This window comes from Podarcis bocagei (genome assembly GCF_964188305.1).
Source record: "Podarcis bocagei genome assembly, chromosome: 12".
Classification (NCBI taxonomy): domain Eukaryota; kingdom Metazoa; phylum Chordata; class Lepidosauria; order Squamata; family Lacertidae; genus Podarcis; species Podarcis bocagei.
The window spans coordinates 46,762,110-46,781,263 of NC_138137.1; the positions used below are offsets into that span (position 1 = coordinate 46,762,110).

The following is a 19,154-nucleotide window of genomic DNA, read 5'->3' on the forward strand; positions in this document are numbered from 1 at the left end:
CGGTGCCAGAATAAACCCTTGTCTGGAAGCACCACCAACTGATAGAAAAGAAGTCAAGGTTTTCTAGGCATGACCACTCAGAGAGAGTCCTGCTTGCTTCCAGCTCAATTCTACCCAGAGTAGATCAAGTTAGGTCGCAGTCACACAGCAATTTATTCAGTTTCCCTGATGTCTCCCTAATTTCCGCATTATAATCGGACTTTCACATGCAGTAAAAAGCCACTTCCATAAAGTTAACAGAATTAAGTGTGTGTTTAGCACTCATTTCCATGTTATTTGATTCGAGGAAAAAATCAATTTGCAACCTTCTTAACAGGGAAAATCATGGGAGCAAAGTGGCAAAATTCGAGGTAGCTTTCCCACTGTTTCTGTGGAGAAATCATGGGGGAACATAAACAGGCGTGTGTGGAAAGGGTGAGGGACTAGCGGCGTTGTTCAATGATGTTCATTGTTGTGTCACACCATGCCCACTGGTGTTAACAAAATTTTGTGTGACATGCTGGCATATCGGTCCAAAAGCCTTAGTTCCAAGGCCAACAGGTACTGCAGTGAGAACGGGACATTAGAAAAAGGACAAAAGCGCTAACATTTTAACCAGGAAAACTAACACACAGTATTCCCCATGTCTTGATGCACTTTTAGTTATGTCCATTAATGTCAGTGAGTCTACTCTGCAATCCAGCTCTATGCTTTTGAGTACTAGCTTCCTGGAGCCGCAGCAGGAGAGGGCTATTATTGCCTTAAAGTCTGATGGACACTTGGTTGGCCAATGAGGGGAAGAGGATGGGATGGAGCTTTGTTTTGATCCAGCAGGGCTCTTCTCTGGTCCTTATCCATGGACAGCAGGAAGCACAGCAAAGCTGACTTGTCCTTCTCATGCAGATCATCTCTATGATCTTTGGACCACAGAGATTCCTGCAGAACTTGAGTTTCAGCAACAGGATAGCTCCTTTACGTAGCAACATCATTTCTCCTTTTGCGTGCCTAACTTTTGCATCCTCCGTGTGTGTGTGTGTGTGTGTGTGTGTGTGTGTGTGTGTGTGTGTGTTTGTCCTTTCCAATGGAAAGATGGGGGGAATTAAAAAAGGAATCCCAAGCTCTCTCTGGTTGCAATAAGTCTACTTCAATCTATCACCAGAGGATGCTAGCAGCATCAGATTAGCCTGATTTCCCCATCTTTCAAAAGCGTTGCTTTTTTATTATTATGTTTTACTGCATGGTGTGAGGTTTCTTTATAAAACTGCCCACAAGCAAGCCATCCGGTTCTCGTCGCTTATTTACACCCATCCCAAATCACCCGCAAAGCGTTGCCAGCCTTGCAATGGCTAACTCTGACAGACAGTGTTTCAGAGAAGAGCTGTTAAAAAAAAAAAAAGTTTAGAAAGCAGCGTAAGTGCCAGCAGCTCAGAAAATAAGCTAAAACTCATCTCCAGAAAGTGATTGGACTGTGTTAACATTCAAGGGGGGTGTTGACAGCGTAATGGAAATGCACAACCCCCATTATTATCACTGATGGGAGTCGCATGCCATGTGTTGTTCCTCCCCCTCAGTGCCAGCCTTCTTCCCAGGGTGTGCCGAGTGCCACAAATCTTCAGCCATCTGAACAAACAAGAGAAAGAAAATACCTGCAACAGAGGACTAAGGCTAGGGCTTCCTCGGCATAGGTTCAGAAGTTGAGGGCATGCCGCTCCTCCCCCCGTCGCTGTCTTCACTGCCACCCTAACTAACCTTTGGTTGGGCATAGCAGTCTTGAGCCATGGACTGTAGCAGCTGGACCCAGGTCCCTTAAAGGTCTGCCCTGCCACTTTGATGGCTTGGTGAAGGAGGATGGCTTGCTGCAGCGCCACCAAGGTGGATGGCCAGATGGGGTTACTACAGCACTCTAAGCAGGGTGTTGGGTCCCTGATCCTATAAAGAAAAAAGAGAAGTCTAAACAGTGGTCCCAGTGCAAGTAACTAGCTCATACAGAAGTCTTTCTATGCAGTTGTGGGCCATGGGGAAATGTTCACCTTTGGCTTCCATGCAGCTGAGAGATGCCTGGCTCCCTCCACAGCCACCTCTCGCTTCTAACAGCCCCCAGCCATGGTGACGGCCACTGTCTGTTCCTCCCCTTTCCCCAGAAGCCCCAGCAGTGCAACCATCTCAGCCTTCCATAGGCGCCGACTCCATGGGGCCTGAGGGGGCTCAAGCCCCCTCAAAAAAAATTTTGGGGGGGCTCAATCCCCCCAATAATCTCGGGCGCCCTTCCAGCAGAGCGCCGCCGCCGTCCCCCGCCTCCTCCCCACCTGCTCCTTCGCCAGCCAGCCAGCCAGCCGCGCGCCCTAATCGGAGAGCCCCGGCCGTCCCCCGCAAGATTAGGGAATCCCCGGGGGCGGGGGCTCCTGCCTCGCTGCTTCGCAGCACCACCGCCACTGCCAAGGCACTGCCGGAAATCCCGCGAGAACAGGGGAATCCCGACTGGCCACACCTCCCAGCCAGCCAATCGGCTGGCTGGGGGGCGTGGCTTGCCCTATTTAGGGCCGGAGCCACTTTATTTGCATATTCATGAGCTTATTTATTATTCATGAGCTTTCCCGGGCCCCCCCAATATTTTTTATAGGTCCGCGTCCCTGCAGCCTTCCTAAAGAAGGCTGTCAAAGCAGTGTCAACAGAGGCACTCTCCAGGGTTGTCTCTCTGCATGGTGCCTCACACGGAGGAGGGATCCTACATCATGACAGTCGATCCTTCCTCAGAGTGAGGTGCTGGGGGCACAGATGGACTTGCAGAACCTCAGGTGATGGAGTGCCAAGGGTGCTTTGCTGCGGTAAACTGAACTTTTCTCACTCTCTTTGCTGCTCCACAGCCTCAGCTACCAGGCACACCCTTTTGCATAAGTAGGATGGGGTGGCTTAAACCAGGCATAGGCAAACTCTGGCCCTCCAGATGTTTGGGACTACAACTCCCATCATCCCTAGCTAACAGGACCAGTGGTCAGGGAAGATGTGAATTGTAGTCCCAAACATCTGGAGGGCCGGAGTTTGCCTATGCCTGGCTTAAACAATGGGCAAGTATGGCCCACCCATGAGGCAAGGTGAGGCAAGCGCCTCAGGTGGCAGGATTCACAGGGGCAGCAGATCTGTTGCTGACACTGCACTCCCCCTCCTTCTCAGTTTAGAGCTTTATTTCCCCTCTTATTCCTGATGTAGGTCTTCACTCACCCCTTCTTCCCTGGCCAGGATGAGGAGCCATTTTGTGGTTCACCTCAGAGGCCAAAATGTCTTGGGCCAGCCCTGGTTGATAGGGCAGTGGGCTTGTAGGTGGCAAGCAGCAGGTGACTGTGATCTGCCACCTCTCCTGATATGCTGCTCAGAGGTTCGCTCCAGGTAACCCTGCACTGAGATCAGCAAGCAAAACTTTTTGTGGATGTCAAGGAATATCACCTGACCTGCTCTGGCTTATCAGTGCAAGGAGATGTGCTTGATTGACATAGCCAGTTCTTATGTAGTTTGACATGAGCTAAATCCCCACCTGGCACCCCTCCGATCCCATGGGGGGCGGGGAGACTCAGTCCTGTGAACTGGCTATCCGTACAGAAGCAAGATTGAATTCAGTACAAGGGCCCCCCGTTCCATATCACTCCTGCTCCTCAAGGGACAGTTTCCCCACATGCCCATTTCTAGTATTAACAGCTAAAGTCAAGCCATTGTTGGCCTGCCCTCGCCCCTCTTAAATAGATTAGCATGCCACCGCAATCACCTCCTTTTAAGAATGCACCAGCAAAGCCATTTAACATTTTGCCCTTTTAAGAGAATCCAGAAGTAGAATGAGCAGCAAAAGATCAACTCATGGCATAAAGCAGAGGCCAGGAGAGGATTAGGGTTAAATATGCATTATTGCAAAAGTACAAGAGAAGAAGGTCATACCTCCCCCAGTCTGTAGTAGATACAGGATTAAACAGAGAGCCTTTAATCACTAATCACTTACTGTACCTTTCAGAGGCAGTACATAAAAGACAAACAGCAATGAGTCAGCTCTTGCTGCACAGCCTACAAATCAGTGGGAAGCTCAACAACAGCCGCCAAAGAGATGGAGCTTAGGATATCACTTTTGACTAGCCAAGACCATCAAAGCCCCTTGATTTCTGGGGCAGAGGCAGGTGAGGAGATTGTGAGAAGGTCCAAAATGTTGTGGCAACAACCGCAGTCCCTGCCTCATGCATGCAATACATGCATACAATACAACCACAGTCCCTGCCTCGTGCATACAATAAGAACTCTGCTGTACAGTGATGCCTCGCAAGACGAAATTAATTCGTTCTGCGAGTTTTTTCATCTTGCGAATTTTTCGTCTTGCGAAGCACGGTTTCCCATAGGAATGCATTGAAAATCAATTAATGCGTTCCTATGGTCAAAAAAAGTCCAAACAAAGCCAAATTTGGTACAAAAAGAGTTTATTAAGTGCTCTTTAAAGTCACACATACTGTAAAGAGCATTTCAAAAACTGAAGGAACAATATTTTTAAGTTTCTAAACATGACAGAAAAGCATTTAAAAATCACCAAAGTGTACTGTACATACATTTTCTAAGACTCTGGGGGACAACTCGAAGAAGGTTCCTCTTCCACTCTTTGCTTCTTGCTGAAGAACCTGTCCATGGTCTGCTGCTTCATCCGCCTTTTCAGCACCTCCCTGAAAGACGACATGACCCTCGTATCAAAAGTGTTCGCAAGGTCACGTGTCAGGTCCTTGTCAGGATGGTGCTGCTGTGCAAAAGCCTGCACATCTTTCCACTTCTGGCAAATGTCCCTCAGTTCTTTGGAGGACAGCCGTTCCTCAGTTGCTTCCTCCTGCGCAGCCTCTGCCTGCAGTTCGACCAGCTCCTGGGTGGTCAGCTCGTGGTTGTGCTCCTCCACCAGCTCGCTGACGACTTCTGGCTCGCCTGAGGTTCCTGGCTGTTGCCGGACGAGGTCTGCGTGCAAGGCCTTGGCCTTCTCACAAATGACGGCCTCAGTCACTGTGTCCCCTGCACGCTGCTTCTCTTCTAACCAGATGAGCAGCAACTTCTCCACCTCCTCCAGAACAGCTGGGTGGTTCTTCACAATCCTGGTGACTCCCTTGGCTACATCAGTCGCAAGGATCTTCTCCCTCATCTTCAGGATGGTCCCGATGGTCAATGGATTCCTCCCGTACTCCCTGGCGAGGTCTGTCACACGCATTCCACCGTCGTGCTTCCGGATGATCTCCTTCTTCATTTCCAGCGTAACCTTCTCCTTCTTCCTCTCGCCGGCCTCTGCAGCAGCAGTCTTCTTGGGCCCCATTGCAGCACAGCTCCTACCTTCGCCAAAAAAATAATAATAAAAATCAATGCTTCACATCCAAAAAATTCAAAAGCACCAAACCTCCCAGAAAACACACAAGCTTCCAGATTCTTGCAAACCCCTTCTCAACAATTCCCTGACCCCTCAAGCCACCCACCACACAGAAATCCCAACCCAGAAATCTTTTTTTTAACAACAACAGAGTGCCCGAATGGTCACAAAAAATCATAAAAATGCAGAAAAAAACACACAAGCTTCCAGATTCTTGCAAACCCCTCCCCAACACCAAGTCCTTGAATTCCAAACACCCCAACCCAAAATCCAAAAAACCCCCAAAAAGTTTTAAAAGTTTAACTTACCAAATGGCTGCAAAAGAAGTTTTGGAAAAGCTTCAAAAATCACCAAAGTCTTCAAAAACCTCAAAAAAGGCTACCACACCGCATGCTATGAGTTGCTCCTCGAAGTCAAGTCGCAACTGCACCTCTTCAAGCAATGCACCCTGGGTATTAACAGTTTTAAGAAAAAGGAAACAAACTTGCAAGACGTTTTCGTCTTGCGAAGCAAGCCCATAGGGGAATTCGTCTTGCGAAGCAACTCAAAAAACGAAAAACTCTTTCGTCTTGCGAGGCATTCGTCTTGCGAGGTACCACTGTATATCACAGAGGATTTGATTGCCCATAAGCAAGGAGTGACTAACTCAATGGCCTGTAGGCCATCTGTTGCCTAGACCAATGGGCTGGATGTCTCAAGCTATTCACTTGAGACTCATCTTGGTTTTGGGCAGCCAGTTCTAGGGAACCCCAACTATTGGCCATGTTGGCTGTACCTGATGGGACCTGGGAGTCCAACATCTGGAGGGCCACAGGTTCTGCACCCTATCTTAGGCTCAGATTTCACTTGATGTTTGCCATGGCATCAGCATCTGTATGGATAGTTTACAGCCCAGCCATAACATCCACCCTTCTGTCTGCTTCTGGATTCAACACAAGTTCCTGCTTCCTCTGACCTTCAGAGCCCTCCTCCCCTGTTTTCTTTCCAGTCTTCTGTCCCAAGACATCCCCACCCATGACCTTCACACCTCCTGCTTCTTACTCTCAGCCATTTGAAGGTCTCCTGTTTCCTCAAAAGGCTCTGCCTTTTACTCCCTTAGTGCCAACCCCAGCAAAAAAAACAGTCAAGCCAAACTTTCGGTATTTTGAAAAGTTTGTGTTTAAGGTCATTAAGGTGTGTGACATATTTTACTTGCACTGCTGTTTAAACTGTGATGGAAGTCAGCTTTTCAGTGCACGAACAAAACAAAACAAAAAGATCAATATTACATTGTTAATCTGGTGTTTAGCTAGCCGTGTATGCTGCTTTCAGGACAAAGCCAATATAATACAGATTCTATTCATTAGAACACAAGTAGGCTTCTCTGGTAAGGTTCAAGTTATTATAAAGGCCCTCTGAGCCAGAGTTCAACCACCCCTGGAGGACTATAAGTTCCCTACCCCGATTTGAAAATACGATACTGCTTTATATCATGTGCAATGCTGAGCTCTCAGTGGCCCGCTGAATTTATACATAAAATCTGTTTTAGCAGCAGTTTCCACAAATGAATGCAAATGGGTGTTTGAGTAGACATCTCTTGCTAGCAGTCCTTCAGCATATCATAACAATCCACTCTAAACCATCTTAAAGACATACAACCATTTACAAAATGAGGAATGTTTCATTGTGAAATATTCAGTTTTTATTACTTCCAGTAAATAGCAAAATAAGGGGTATGTGTATTATATATCTAAAACCCAAGCATGTGAGATGGATTTTCAGTAAGTGAGGCAGTATGTGTGTGTTGCTCTCCATTAGATTCCACAGAAATCAATCTGAAATCTGGTTTGGGCAACTAAAATTGGATCTAAAACTATTTAATTTGGTTTCAAGAGTGTTTTCCTCCCTTCTGCCGCTGAGCCGGAGGACACGAAGAGATAAAATACCTTGAGTTATTATCACTTTATGGGCACCTCCATCTCTGAGAGTGAGGATTACGCCATATGATGTGGTTTGGCTTGGGCTGTATTGGCAGTCAACAAATAACCTTTTTTCTCCTAAGTGTTTTAACGCACGGATCCTCCTTTTACTTTGGCACTTTCAAAAAATATACTATGGGGGATGAGCCATGGCTTATAGACTTAATCGGTGCAGGAATTTATGCAATAGAAATGTTAAAAGGGGAGAGGGCGGAGGTCCCACCATCAGCCAGCCTTTTTAATTAATGATTGTCGGCTTCTTTAAGAATAGGTCCTTAAGATTGGCTTTGGGTCCCCTGTACTACGTCCGACTGCTGAAAGAGGCCTTGCAAGTGGGAATAAGAGACAAAGCCAGGGGCGGCCAAAGAGATAAAGGTGGAACTGGGTTGTGTGAATGTGCTGGCAAGAATGCTGAATACGTTTTGCTGGTTCCTGTTTAGGGAAGCGCTTAATGTTTAACAGACCACTGTATTTGAATACTTAGTTGGAAGCCGCCCAGAGTGGCTGGGGAAACCCAGCCAGATGGGTGGGGTATAAATAAATTATTATTATTATTATTATTATTATTATTATTATTATTATTATTACAGTCATACCTCGGTTTACAGATGCTTCGGGTTGCACGATTTCGGGTTGCGCACCATGCCAAACTTGGAAGTACCGGAATGGGTTACTTCCGGGTTTCGGCGCATGTACAGAAGCACTAAATCGTGCTTTGCGCATGTGCAGAATTGCTGAATCACAACCCGCCCGTGCACAGATGCGGCACTGTGGGTTGTGAACTCTGTGGGTTGTGCATGTGCTTCCCGCACGGATCACATTCTCAACCCGAGCATCCACTGTGTTGTTGTTGTTGCTGTTGTTGTTGTTATCATCATCCCTGGACCTCGCTGCTGCCCTGCATAACCCCAAGTAAACAGGAGTGATGCTACAATTGGGAGGTTGAGACCACAGCCTCCCCCCCCCCACCAGCTGTTTCTGGCAAAGCCTTTTCTGTTGTGCTACCAAAACTGCAATATCCTTCCTGGGGAGATTCTGGTAGGATCCTCCTATTCTTGCCTACAGATGAGTGCTCATCACCCATCTGTTGCAGCAGCATGTGACTGTTCTTGTCAATCTTTTAATGGTTCCACTGCTGCCATTGGTGAGTTTGCTATTCTGTAAGTCTATTGTGTATAGAACGACAGGTTTTTAAAGCAGGTTGTTAGCCACTTTGGATATGTAGAAAAGCAGGATGGCTGAGAGATAAGGCTCCTCATTCAGTAACCTGGAATCCTGCAAGATTTGCAAAATGGTAGGATGTCTCCCCTCCCCCCGCTGATACCCTTGTATAAAACAATCCCACTTAAAAAAAAAAATCACCAATGTGCAAAGTAGCTTAGAGGAATCAATTAGAATAGAATGATAATGGAAGCAATTCAGTAAAACATCATTAATGCTGATGTGGCAAGCGACCAGTGACCATCTGTCTAATCCTTGCTACATAGTCAGAAAACGTTTTAAAACACAATTATTAATAGTCCTCATTAACGTCCATGCAACAAAGAGCATGCCACATGAGGATTTATGAGGATTTGGGCAAGAAAATGATGAAATTTCCATTGATTTCCTCGAATCAGGGGTCAATTAACAATATTGCTAAGCTGCTGCCTTCCAGATGTTTTGGACTACAACTCCCATCATCCCTACGATCCTCCTCTCAAATGCAGGAGCTCTGTGCATGAGCACTGCTATGTCCAGGCAGCCCTAATATGTGAGCCTTGGAGGCTGTCAAGATCTACCAGCAGCAGGGGCAAAGCTAGCCTGTGAGGCCTAACAACCAACCACATGTGTTTTAGCTATGATTCCTGCATTGCAGCCGGTTGGACTACATGGCCCTTGAAGTCCCATCAAAATCTCTGTTATTTCCAACACGTGGAGACATCATCTGTACTCCCTCTCCGCCACATGGGAAAATTAAATTAGTTACATGAGCACATGAGCCACAGAGGAAGAAGTCTAGGGGGGCAGAATTACAGGAAATACCAAACATAGCTGGAGGAGTAGATGGAAGGAGGAGCTTGGGCAGAATAGAGGAAATAGGGGATAAACGAAGGAAATTATCCAGCAAGCAAGATAAACGTCACTGTCAGGAACAGAAAGGTCAAGAGCTTGGCTCTTCTGCTGTTTCTGAGCATGGGAAGCTGTTTGCGACAGTAATGAAGCACAAAAAAGAGCATAAATATTGCAGAAAGGGCTGTTTAAGCTTCGTTGCGATGTGCTTAAGAGACTGGATTTTATTGCAAGCAAGAATGCCTGGAAACGGCCATCGTCAGGTTAAACTGCGTGGTGTGTGAATGGAAATGGGTGCTTCTCCTTTGTGGCTCATGAACATGTTACTGTATGAAATGGATTAAGGGGCCTGACTTTTGATGAACACAGACACAGCAAATATATACACTCACTGAACCAAGATATATTTTTATTCTGGTCCTTATGAGGAATTGACAGATCTGCCCATTTTGGCTCTCTCCATTTCTCATATTTTTCCAGCCTTGATCTTTCCCCCTCTCTCTCGTTGTTCTCCACAGAGCCCATAATTTGTCTGCACTGAGTCCACAGGGCAATTTTTCTTCCCTCAGATCCCTCGCTCAAAGGAACCCTCCCCCCACAAATCTTCCGCAAATATTTTCATTCGCCCACTTCTCCCAGATGCAGTGAATCTTCCATTTGTAAACCGTTGGGATCAAATACTAAACAATCACTTTTGTCGTCTTTTATTGACCTAGCCGCAGCCTTGCCTAAACTGGGAGTACATTTTTTACATGAGACAAAAATTAATCTTCTGGTTTCAATCTCACGGCTGTTTCAAAAGTAGCGATGGAGGCGTTGCAAGCAGCAGGCTGCGAGGATTTAAGAGAGGTTGTGATGCCTCAGGACGTAATCTGGTGGGGGCAAGGGGGAGGGGGAGGGTTGCACAGGTGCAAAGTTCTTCAACATTGTTCAGTTTCACTGAATGTCTGATTCCATCACAGTTAGCATTCTGACTGCGTTCTCCATTTTTAAAGACTGGGCACTGGGCACGGGGTTAGCTGCTTGGCTGTTAGGCCTGACCTTCCCAATCAGTCAATTTAGAGGACAGTCAAAGGAACAAGGTGTAAACCCAAGTGGAGCAAGATCACAAGGGGGGGGTGGAGAAGGTTAGGGATAAGTGATTCTCTCACGTTCTCTCTGGTTCTTGTTTCACTTTTAAGTTCAGTTTTCCACATATCCACATCAATTTGTGGATTTTAAAAAAAAAGTTCCTCGTGAAAATTCAGCAGGATTTAGTGCAAATTTCCTCCTAATATACATATTATGTGCAAGTTTTTGCTAATATATGCATCTCTGTGCACAATTTACCACTGGAAGTGCATTTCTTGGCTGGAGAACTACACAGTGAAATTTAGAGCCGTGCAAATTTCGATGTTTTACTGTGTTTTCACTATGCGTCACTTCATATATGGTTTTGGGAAAGTGTGAAGTGAATAGGTTTGCCTATGAATGTGAACTGAGTTGAATTTTTTCCCCATCCCTAGTCGAGGGCAATGTGGGGCAGAGAATGACCCACAAAAAGCAGGCCTAGGCAGATATTTCCTTGCCCAGGCATTAGGAGTGGGACCCCAACCTCTGCCAGTTCAGTGGAAGTTCTGAAAGGGACTTCTATACATACATAAGGCCAGGAACCCCAATCACATAGGGGGTCTGTTGCACATGCAAAGGTGAGAGCTGGGCTAGCAGACATGGTCTAGCTCCCACTTCAGTGAATGTGGTCAGGGGGTGGGGGTGCCGTAAGGCTATAGAGTGTCCCCACTTATTTTGTTTCTTGAACTACCCTGATTCACAGTTCTGGTTTTCATGGAAAGCACAAACATGGTTTTACCACTTCAGTGTGATGACAAAACTATGGTTTTCCTCCAGCAAGTGTCAGGGCAGGGAAAGTAATTGTAGAACAGGCTTCCTCAACCTTGGCTCTCTATGTTTTTGGCCTACAACTCCCATGATCCCTAGCTAGCAGGACCAGTGGTCAGGGATGATGGGAACTGTAGTCTCAAAACATCTGGAGGGCCAAAGTTGAGGAAGCATGTTGTAGAGCATGAGCAGAAGACAGAATAATGTGTGAGCTTTAGGCTCCTTCCAAGCTGTATAGCACCAAACCATGGCCTACCATTACATCTAAACAGAGACACAGAGGAAGTTTTTATTTCTTTACAAATGATACTTGGCTGCAAACATGGGCTCTATTCAAGTGTTACAGCCGTCACATGGTGATAACTGCATGTGGGGAGAGCAGGGAAATACTAGCTCAACCCCATGCAACTTGGAACCCTGGATAACCATGGTTTAAAACCATAAAGGGAGCCTGTTGCAGACTTTCAACCTCCAATGGCAATGCAACAGGGGGATCAGGACTCCATGATCCCAGCCACGCTCTCTCCACATTGCATGGCTTTTTCAACAGAGCTAAGAAAGGAAGGGATTTTGGTCACATGGGGGAAGAAGGGAGTCAGACAAAAGCCTGAGGCTCTTTCCAGGCTTGTTCTCTTAGTGCCAAGCATGGCTTGGCATTACGACAGAACTGAGCTGCTGACTTTGTAAGGTGCATGGGCATAACGCCTTGCTGCATGCTAGGGACACTTTCCTTGAGCTTTGTTCTCTCCATGGAAAAGGATTACTGCATTGCTTAAACTAATATATGAATGAAGACTCCTACAGTCTCAAGCAAGCACTTTCTATTGAAGTACAAATATGGGTAATTCTTAACATGCAGAGTATGCTGCACTAGGGTCTTGTGTTAATGGGATTATTAGCATCCACCCAGTGGAAGGAAGGAATTGGGGCATAAGGTGGTGGAAGCAATCTATAAAGGGACACAGAGGTGAGCTGATTGATCCAACAGCAAATCCTAACAGGTTTCATCTGGGGAGCTCTGTGTATATAAAGGTCCTGTCTAAAACAGAGAAAAATCAAAAGAGAAGTTTACACTTGGAGAAATGCAGAAGTCCCACAGTGTCTGGCCACGGGCAGTTATTCTTTACAGTACCAATGGCACTTCAAATTATACATAGAATAAAAATGTAAGATTGTCGTCATGCCGCAGTTTGCTTGTTCACAGTTGGCACTGTGAACTACAGTGTGGTGGGTGGGTCTGTTGCTTGCAGAGGAATAGCTAGAACAGGCTGCAGCAGACCACCTGTTCTACTGGTTCCCCTCCCTGCCAGCCCCTGAGCCTTTGACCCTGGAATCCAGATCCTCAGGCCGGTCAGCAACATTACCATTCACCTTCCTCCTCCCTGGCCAGCTTGAAGATCTTCTGCCACCACCATTGATTAGAATGATAAGTTGGCCCAGAAGGAGGAGGAGGAGCATGGGGAGAAGGAAGACAGTCAAAAGCAGCAGCTAGCTAGCCTGATAATCCGCTGCTGCTGCTGCTGCTGCTGCTGCTGCTGCTGCTGCTGCTGCTGCAACCAATTAAGATGAAAAGTCAACCTGAGTAAGGTGGCAGAAGATCCCCAAGCCAGCCACTGCTTTTGGCCCCCTTCTCACATTGCTCCTTCTGCTGGGCAGATTCTTCTTCCTATTTGGCTGCAATGACAGCATGAGGTAGCGAAAGGGAAGGTCTAAGCTGGGGAGGTTAGAAAGTTCTATGGCAGTGGAGAGTGGCAAGCAATGTTAGCGGGAACCCAGCCCCCAGTTATGCTTAAGCAGAAAATGAAGGGTTCCTGGCCTCTTAAGAGCTTACCATCCAAACGTAGCACTTGGTGAAGACAACAGTGCAAGTGACCTATGGTTTGGGAGGTCAAGGTAGAAAGGGAAAAGGGGGGTGGACAAGAGCAGCAAGGGATCAGAGCACAGCATGTTGGAACTAGGTTGACACACATTTCATACGTATGTACTCTCCCCCCCCTCTCGTTACAGAAAAAGTGAGCATTTTGTCAACTTTCATCGCACCCTTCAAGTATTTAAGTCCTGGTGCAGCAAATATGGAAGACGAAGACAATTTAAGTAAGCAGTTTCTCTTCTTCATATTGAGGTGAATAGTAGAGCCAATAGGAAGTTCTGTATCATATGTGTATGTGGCTGAGTACAGATTTTTAAAAAAACAAAACGCATTTTGGGTAATGCGTGTCATCTAAGAGCCCATCCAAACTACCATTTCAGCCAAGGAGAAAATCAGGACAGAGAATATCAAAGTGGCATTGTCCTGGTATTGTGTGGTCCTCATGTATCCCTGGTTGCATGGGGCACCCAATAACAAGGGATTGTGGTTCTTCATCCTCTTTCCCTATTGGGTTCTGACCTATGGCATCCTGGCATGTTGTCTTTTGGAGTCATCACATAGTGCTTGTTTACAGAAAGCTTTGCAACTGGGAATCTGACACCTTTCAGTAAACAGATGAATAAGAATTGATAGCTCTATATCTGGCAATAGATAAAACCTAAAAGATTCTTCTTATGGTTATAATGAAACATTTTATGATAAGAGGCTATTCATGATAAAGTTAGAAATTATTGAGGATGATGGGTATGCATAAATTTATACTCATGGGAAGTGTATATATTATATACAGTATTATGTTTGTTTTATAAATTGTATTATATTTATATTATATTTTGTGTGTGCTTATCTCTCTCTGTGTGTAATGATTATTATTTAGAGCATTTGTACCCATGGTTTTTTCCCCCTGCCATAAAGACTCCTGGAGTGGCTTACATGTAGTCAATTACAGTCCCAGCCCGAAGGCTTACTATCTAAGAAAACATGGCACACAAGGGAAAGGGAGGGAAGAGGAAGAAATCCAAGTCAGGCACCCATTCTTAAAGAGTTGTTCTTATAATGCCAGCCGGCAGAGTTCAGAGGTAGGAGGTCCCTGATGGAGCTGGTCTTCCAGGAAAGCTGATTGAATGAGCCCTGTTTCGTATCTCCCACTAATGCGGTCTAATGGAACACATGGGGGGGGTGTATGGAGAGAGAGAGAGAGAGAGAGAGAGAGAGAGAGAAGATAGGATACCTCCAGTTATTCAAATGATATTTTGGGCAACTGCACAGGCCTGTTGGCATAAAAGAAAAGTCTCCAAGAGATGACACCAAATACCCAACTCCTAGTGGAGGCCAGTTGGGCCTCTGTAACAAGAGAGACAACCAACAGAGAAAGAAAAGAGAATTGGCAATTGATTTATACACTGTACTTGTCCTGCCACATTCACTGGCAGCAGCGGTATTGACACACAAGCCCATTCTGTTTGGAAGTCTGTGCACATTCTCTTGCTCAAGCTGTTCCATTAGCAAAACAAGTGCACTGCTAAGGGGCTAACTTAGCGCTGTAGTGAATTCCTCCTATTAAGTTTCTTTCTTTTTTTTAAGAGGGTGAGAGGCAGGAAATCCAAGACCCAATGCAAAAGAACCAGGACCCCCTGAGCCCCACTAATGATGCCCCCAGTGGAGAAGAGGATGCACAAAACAATTCCCTGCCTGTTCTCCGACACCTGTTTTAATGCATCCAGAACATTGTTGTGCACTCTGCCAGTGATTGCTGGAATATGAGGCTAAGATAAGTCACATTAGATAGAAAGAAAAATTGAATAATGAAGAGAAAGTGGAACCAGGTGGGGAGTGTGTGGCATATTATCATATTCACCAGCCCAGACATTAATTTGTAAGTGTCATTTTACCTTTTTGTTGTAACATGTTGGCGGATTTGGGGGAAGAGGGAGGACGTGCTCCGATCAAACGATGCACTTCTGTTTATTTCAGCATCAGCTGCCAGATGGCTCTTTTTACCAGCTGGAAACTATGAAGGGCTGTCCCCTTAGAAATTATGGGTGAATAAATTTGTCCCTGTGATGTTAGTAATCCCTTTTTCTATTCTGAAGCCTCACATACAAATCCAAGACTCTGTATGCCTAAGGCTGCAACTAACTACACCTTTCCTGGCCAACACTTCCTTCATTATGCAGAGCAGCAACAGGGTGCTCTGATGTGTGCAGGAGAGAGCTTTGTGACTTTCTTATTTGCCCCTCTCGTTTCCCTCGGAAGCTCACCTGCTCTGCTATCCAGTCTCCTGGATCTGAAAAAGTGGCAGGTATGAAAGAACCTGTCAGCTGGCTTATCACAAACAGAAGCTGGGAGCTGGGATGCTGGAGTTTGCCCCAGTGTCCAGGGGAGCTGGAGGCTCCGGTCTTTCCTGGTTCTCAAGCAGGCTTCCTCTGCTTCCTCCTGGACAGGTAGCCTCATGAGGCTAGCTCATCATTTCATGAGCAGCTCTGCAGTTTCTAGCTCCTTCCCACTTCTGCTTTTGTGGGGGTGATGAACAGGTTTTGGGATCCAGTCAAGAGCCCAGGCAACTGGCCTGCAGGATTCTGGTGCTGCAGTTGGCAAGCTGAAGGATCTTCAGGACCAGTAAATTTCTCAGGGTTGGTGGTGATGCTAGTGGTGGTGGGGTCTCAGGTACTTTCACCCTCTGATCAAAGTTGGGAACAAAGTGCCCAACAAAAGCATCCTGACACCCAACAGCTTTTCTCCAAAGAGTTCCCAACCCATGTTTGCAGCCCTATTTATCAATTGCTGATGAACAGCTGGAACTGAATCTGAGAACATGTCTTTGCCACTTGTCATAGATGGTGGTTTGCCAGGGGCTTGTTAAACTTGATACCGTTGTCTTGACTGGGCAATGGTGGGCAGGAGGAACAATGACAGGTGGATATTCCCATTGCCATAAATATGTTCATCTTTGTTATCACAAACTCATGTAGGCCTGCCAGGTGGACAGATATATAGGTTGCATCTTGCCTTGGAAGATGCTTGCATGTGGGCATCTGTGTTCACAACTGCACATTATTCATCTTCAGTGTATGAGTACATATTTAGCGTCCTGGAAGCAGGACCCGAGATCTGCATTTATTCAACTGATCCCCAGCAAAAGCTTTTTTAAAAATAATAATAATAAAGAAGTCTCATCAGACCCAGCCGCATCTCTGGTAATATGATATAGCTGCTGGGTAGCAGCCCAGTCCTGTCGTGATCATGAGCTTCCAAAGATTGCCTTTCCAGTGAAATTCGTTCTTTCCAACAGTATGTCAAAAAGTGATGGAGGTGAAACCTTTTCCCCTCTGTCCTCAACGTGATGCAGATGGGCAGCAAATAGCCTGCTCTGTGCGAGAAGGGCAAAGAGAAAGAGAGAGCTATTGGCAAGCTGGCAGCACGAAATGAAGGGTCTCTATATTCGCCTTTTTGAATCCACAGGCAGCAATCTGACAAAGCCAGTCTGCATTATGAGTGCAGTGAACCTAAATGATTACAGATACTTTCATGGGTGCCCTAAAAGAAGTGTCTGTGGCCCAGGTTTCAGCCTGATAATGATGCGTGAATAGCAGCTGTTTAAGCCGAACAGCCACCGCAGCTCAGTGCTTCACTATAATACTTCTGAGAACAAAAGCTGTAGGGCAAGGTACTGGCAAAAAAAACCCCGCCCCCCAGCTCCCCCAATGGACTTCTTTGCGACACAGGGAAATTTTGCAATGACATTTTCACAAGGGAAATACTAAGGATGTCTCTCTTTTTATGCCAGTCCTTCAGGGTGTCATTTCGATTCATGCAACTTGCAGATATACCTTTGAGATCTTCCTTCCGATCCATGCAGCTCCTTCCACTAGATTTCCAAATGCAGGAAATTCACATGCCACCCTTTAACGTGAAAATGTCCTTTTCAGAGCATCTAGCATGATGCTGGGGTTTTGTCTCCTTTCATCAACTAAGACACGCATACAGTTATTGTGCCAGTGCTGACTGGTGGTCAGAAAGTAGGTGGAGTAAGAGCCAACAACCAGTAGAAGCAACTCTGGTGGCAATACTGAGACTAAGGAGAAGGGGTCTGACAGGCAGTGTCACCCTCTGGACTGGTTCTAAGTAAGTTGGCAGGCAGGTTGGGGTTGGCTGAGAGCAAAAGGAAGTTGGTGGGGCAGTACCCCATTCCCCTAATTGACTAGACCCACCTATTGTGCACTCCTGCCAACCTAGCAGTTCGAAAGCACAAAGTGCAAGTAGATAAATAGGTACAGCTCTGGCGGGAAGGTAAACGGCGTTTCCGTGCACTGCTCTGGTTCGCCAGAAGCAGCTTAGTCATGCTAGCCAGATGACCTGGAAGCTGACTGCGGACAAACGCCGGCTCCCTCGGCCAATAAAGCGAGATGAGCGCGCAACCCCAGAGTCGGTCACAACTGGACCTAATGGTCAGGGGTCCCTTTACCTTTACCTATTGTGCAGTTTCTTCAAGATTAATATTTGCTTTTCCAGCAGGAATGGTTTTGCAAAAGCTATGGAGAGGCAGAAAAACAGAATTCAATTTTCACATCTTCATGTCATGCATTTTTTACTTCCTGGAATGTAAACAGGAAGTGGAAGGCACTTGTGCTTCCTGTCCACCTACCGACTCCATTTCAGCTTCCTGACATCTGAAAGCAGCTCCTGGAGGTGGAGGTGACTTTATGGAGCCTCTAAGAAACTGCATTGTAAAGCTAAAGAATCTTTGCACTTGCTTCTGAGACTTTTCCTTGTAAGGGTACAAGGGGAGATATCCCGGTGCCATCCTTGGACTTGGGAAGGAATGCACGCCCAAAGTTGTTTGCTAATGACTCTTTGGTTTTGCATCTGTTTTGTTTCTCTGTTAAAAAAAAAAGCAAGTGAGCAAAGGGTACCAATTTCTGATTAGACTGCTAGAATGCAGAGTAACAGGGATGCGGGTGGTGCTGTGGGTTAAACCACAGAGCCTAGGACTTGCCGATCAGAAGGTTGGCGGTTCGAATCCCCGCAACGGGGTGAGCTCCCGTTGCTCGGTCCCTGCTCCTGCCAACCTAGCAGTTCGAAAGCACGTCAAAGTGCAAGTAGATAAATAGGTACCGCTCCGGCGGGAAGGTAAACGGCGTTTCCATGCACTGCTCTGGTTCGCCAGAAGTGGCTTAGTCATGCTGGCCACATGACCCGGAAGCTGTACACTGGCTCCCTTGGCCAATAAAGCAAGATGAGCGCTGCAACCTCAGAGTCGGCTACGACTGGACCTAATGGTCAGGGGTCCCTTTACCTTTTTATGCAGAGTAACCTATGTTTAGCAAGAACATTCAGGTACAGCTCTCCATTTTCCAAATGCTTGTGTGGGAGAAGTAGCTGTGTGGCAAGGAAGAGTCAGTGGTGGCTGGTGAGCGTTGGAACTGGTAGGGCAAAAGGCAGAAAGACCAACGGAAGATAGAGCCAGAGCCCATGAAATATGGAGCCAGGACCAATGGCAGGCACAGCCAACTAAGACCCATTTTGTCTCCATCATCCTCTCTGCTGAGTTCTAGAAGGGCAACAATGAGGCTAAGGAGGAGGAAGTTGACAGACAGTGCAACCCCCTGGAGAAGGTTGACCAGTCAGGGTACTAGATGGCCAATGTAGGCTGGTGGAGCCTTAATGAATGAGCTTCCCGTGGGAAGGGAGGTCACAGAGCAGATATCTACTCAGGCATCCAGTTTCCTCACCAATTTTCAGTCCAATGAGACTCTCCTGTATAACAATTCCAAGCTTTGTCCACACTTGCTTGAGATATGTGGAGCAGTGCACCTCATCTCAGATGAGACTGGGCACAGTTTGGTCTGCTAGCATAAGAATGGTTCTCCTTTGCAGGAGGGGATTGGACTAAATAGCATTCTCATCCTTCTCGACTCTCTGATTCTAAGCCGCTTATTTCATTGCTTAATTCCTCTTATAGTTAGGAAGCTTTTCCTGATGTTAAATCTAAACCTAGGCAGGCTTGTAAATCACAGGACATTCGGGGGGCAAGCTGTGCCTGGGGGCT

At 46.4% G+C, this 19,154-nt stretch overlaps 1 protein-coding gene across 8 annotated transcripts in view; it reads left to right on the forward strand.

The window, feature by feature from the left end:
- ADARB2 (adenosine deaminase RNA specific B2 (inactive)) overlaps positions 1-19,154 on the forward strand; it is a 390,457-nt gene that overhangs the window by 256,350 nt on the left and 114,953 nt on the right. For 6 of the 8 annotated variants that reach the window (XM_081163583.1, XM_081163584.1, XM_081163587.1 and 3 more), the window contains one exon: positions 13,243-13,329. The exons of the other annotated variants lie outside the window; for them this stretch is intronic. In XM_081163583.1, the coding sequence (XP_081019709.1) occupies positions 13,243-13,329 (87 nt within the window). The remainder of the gene's footprint in view (positions 1-13,242; positions 13,330-19,154) is intronic. 8 annotated transcript variants of the gene reach the window in all.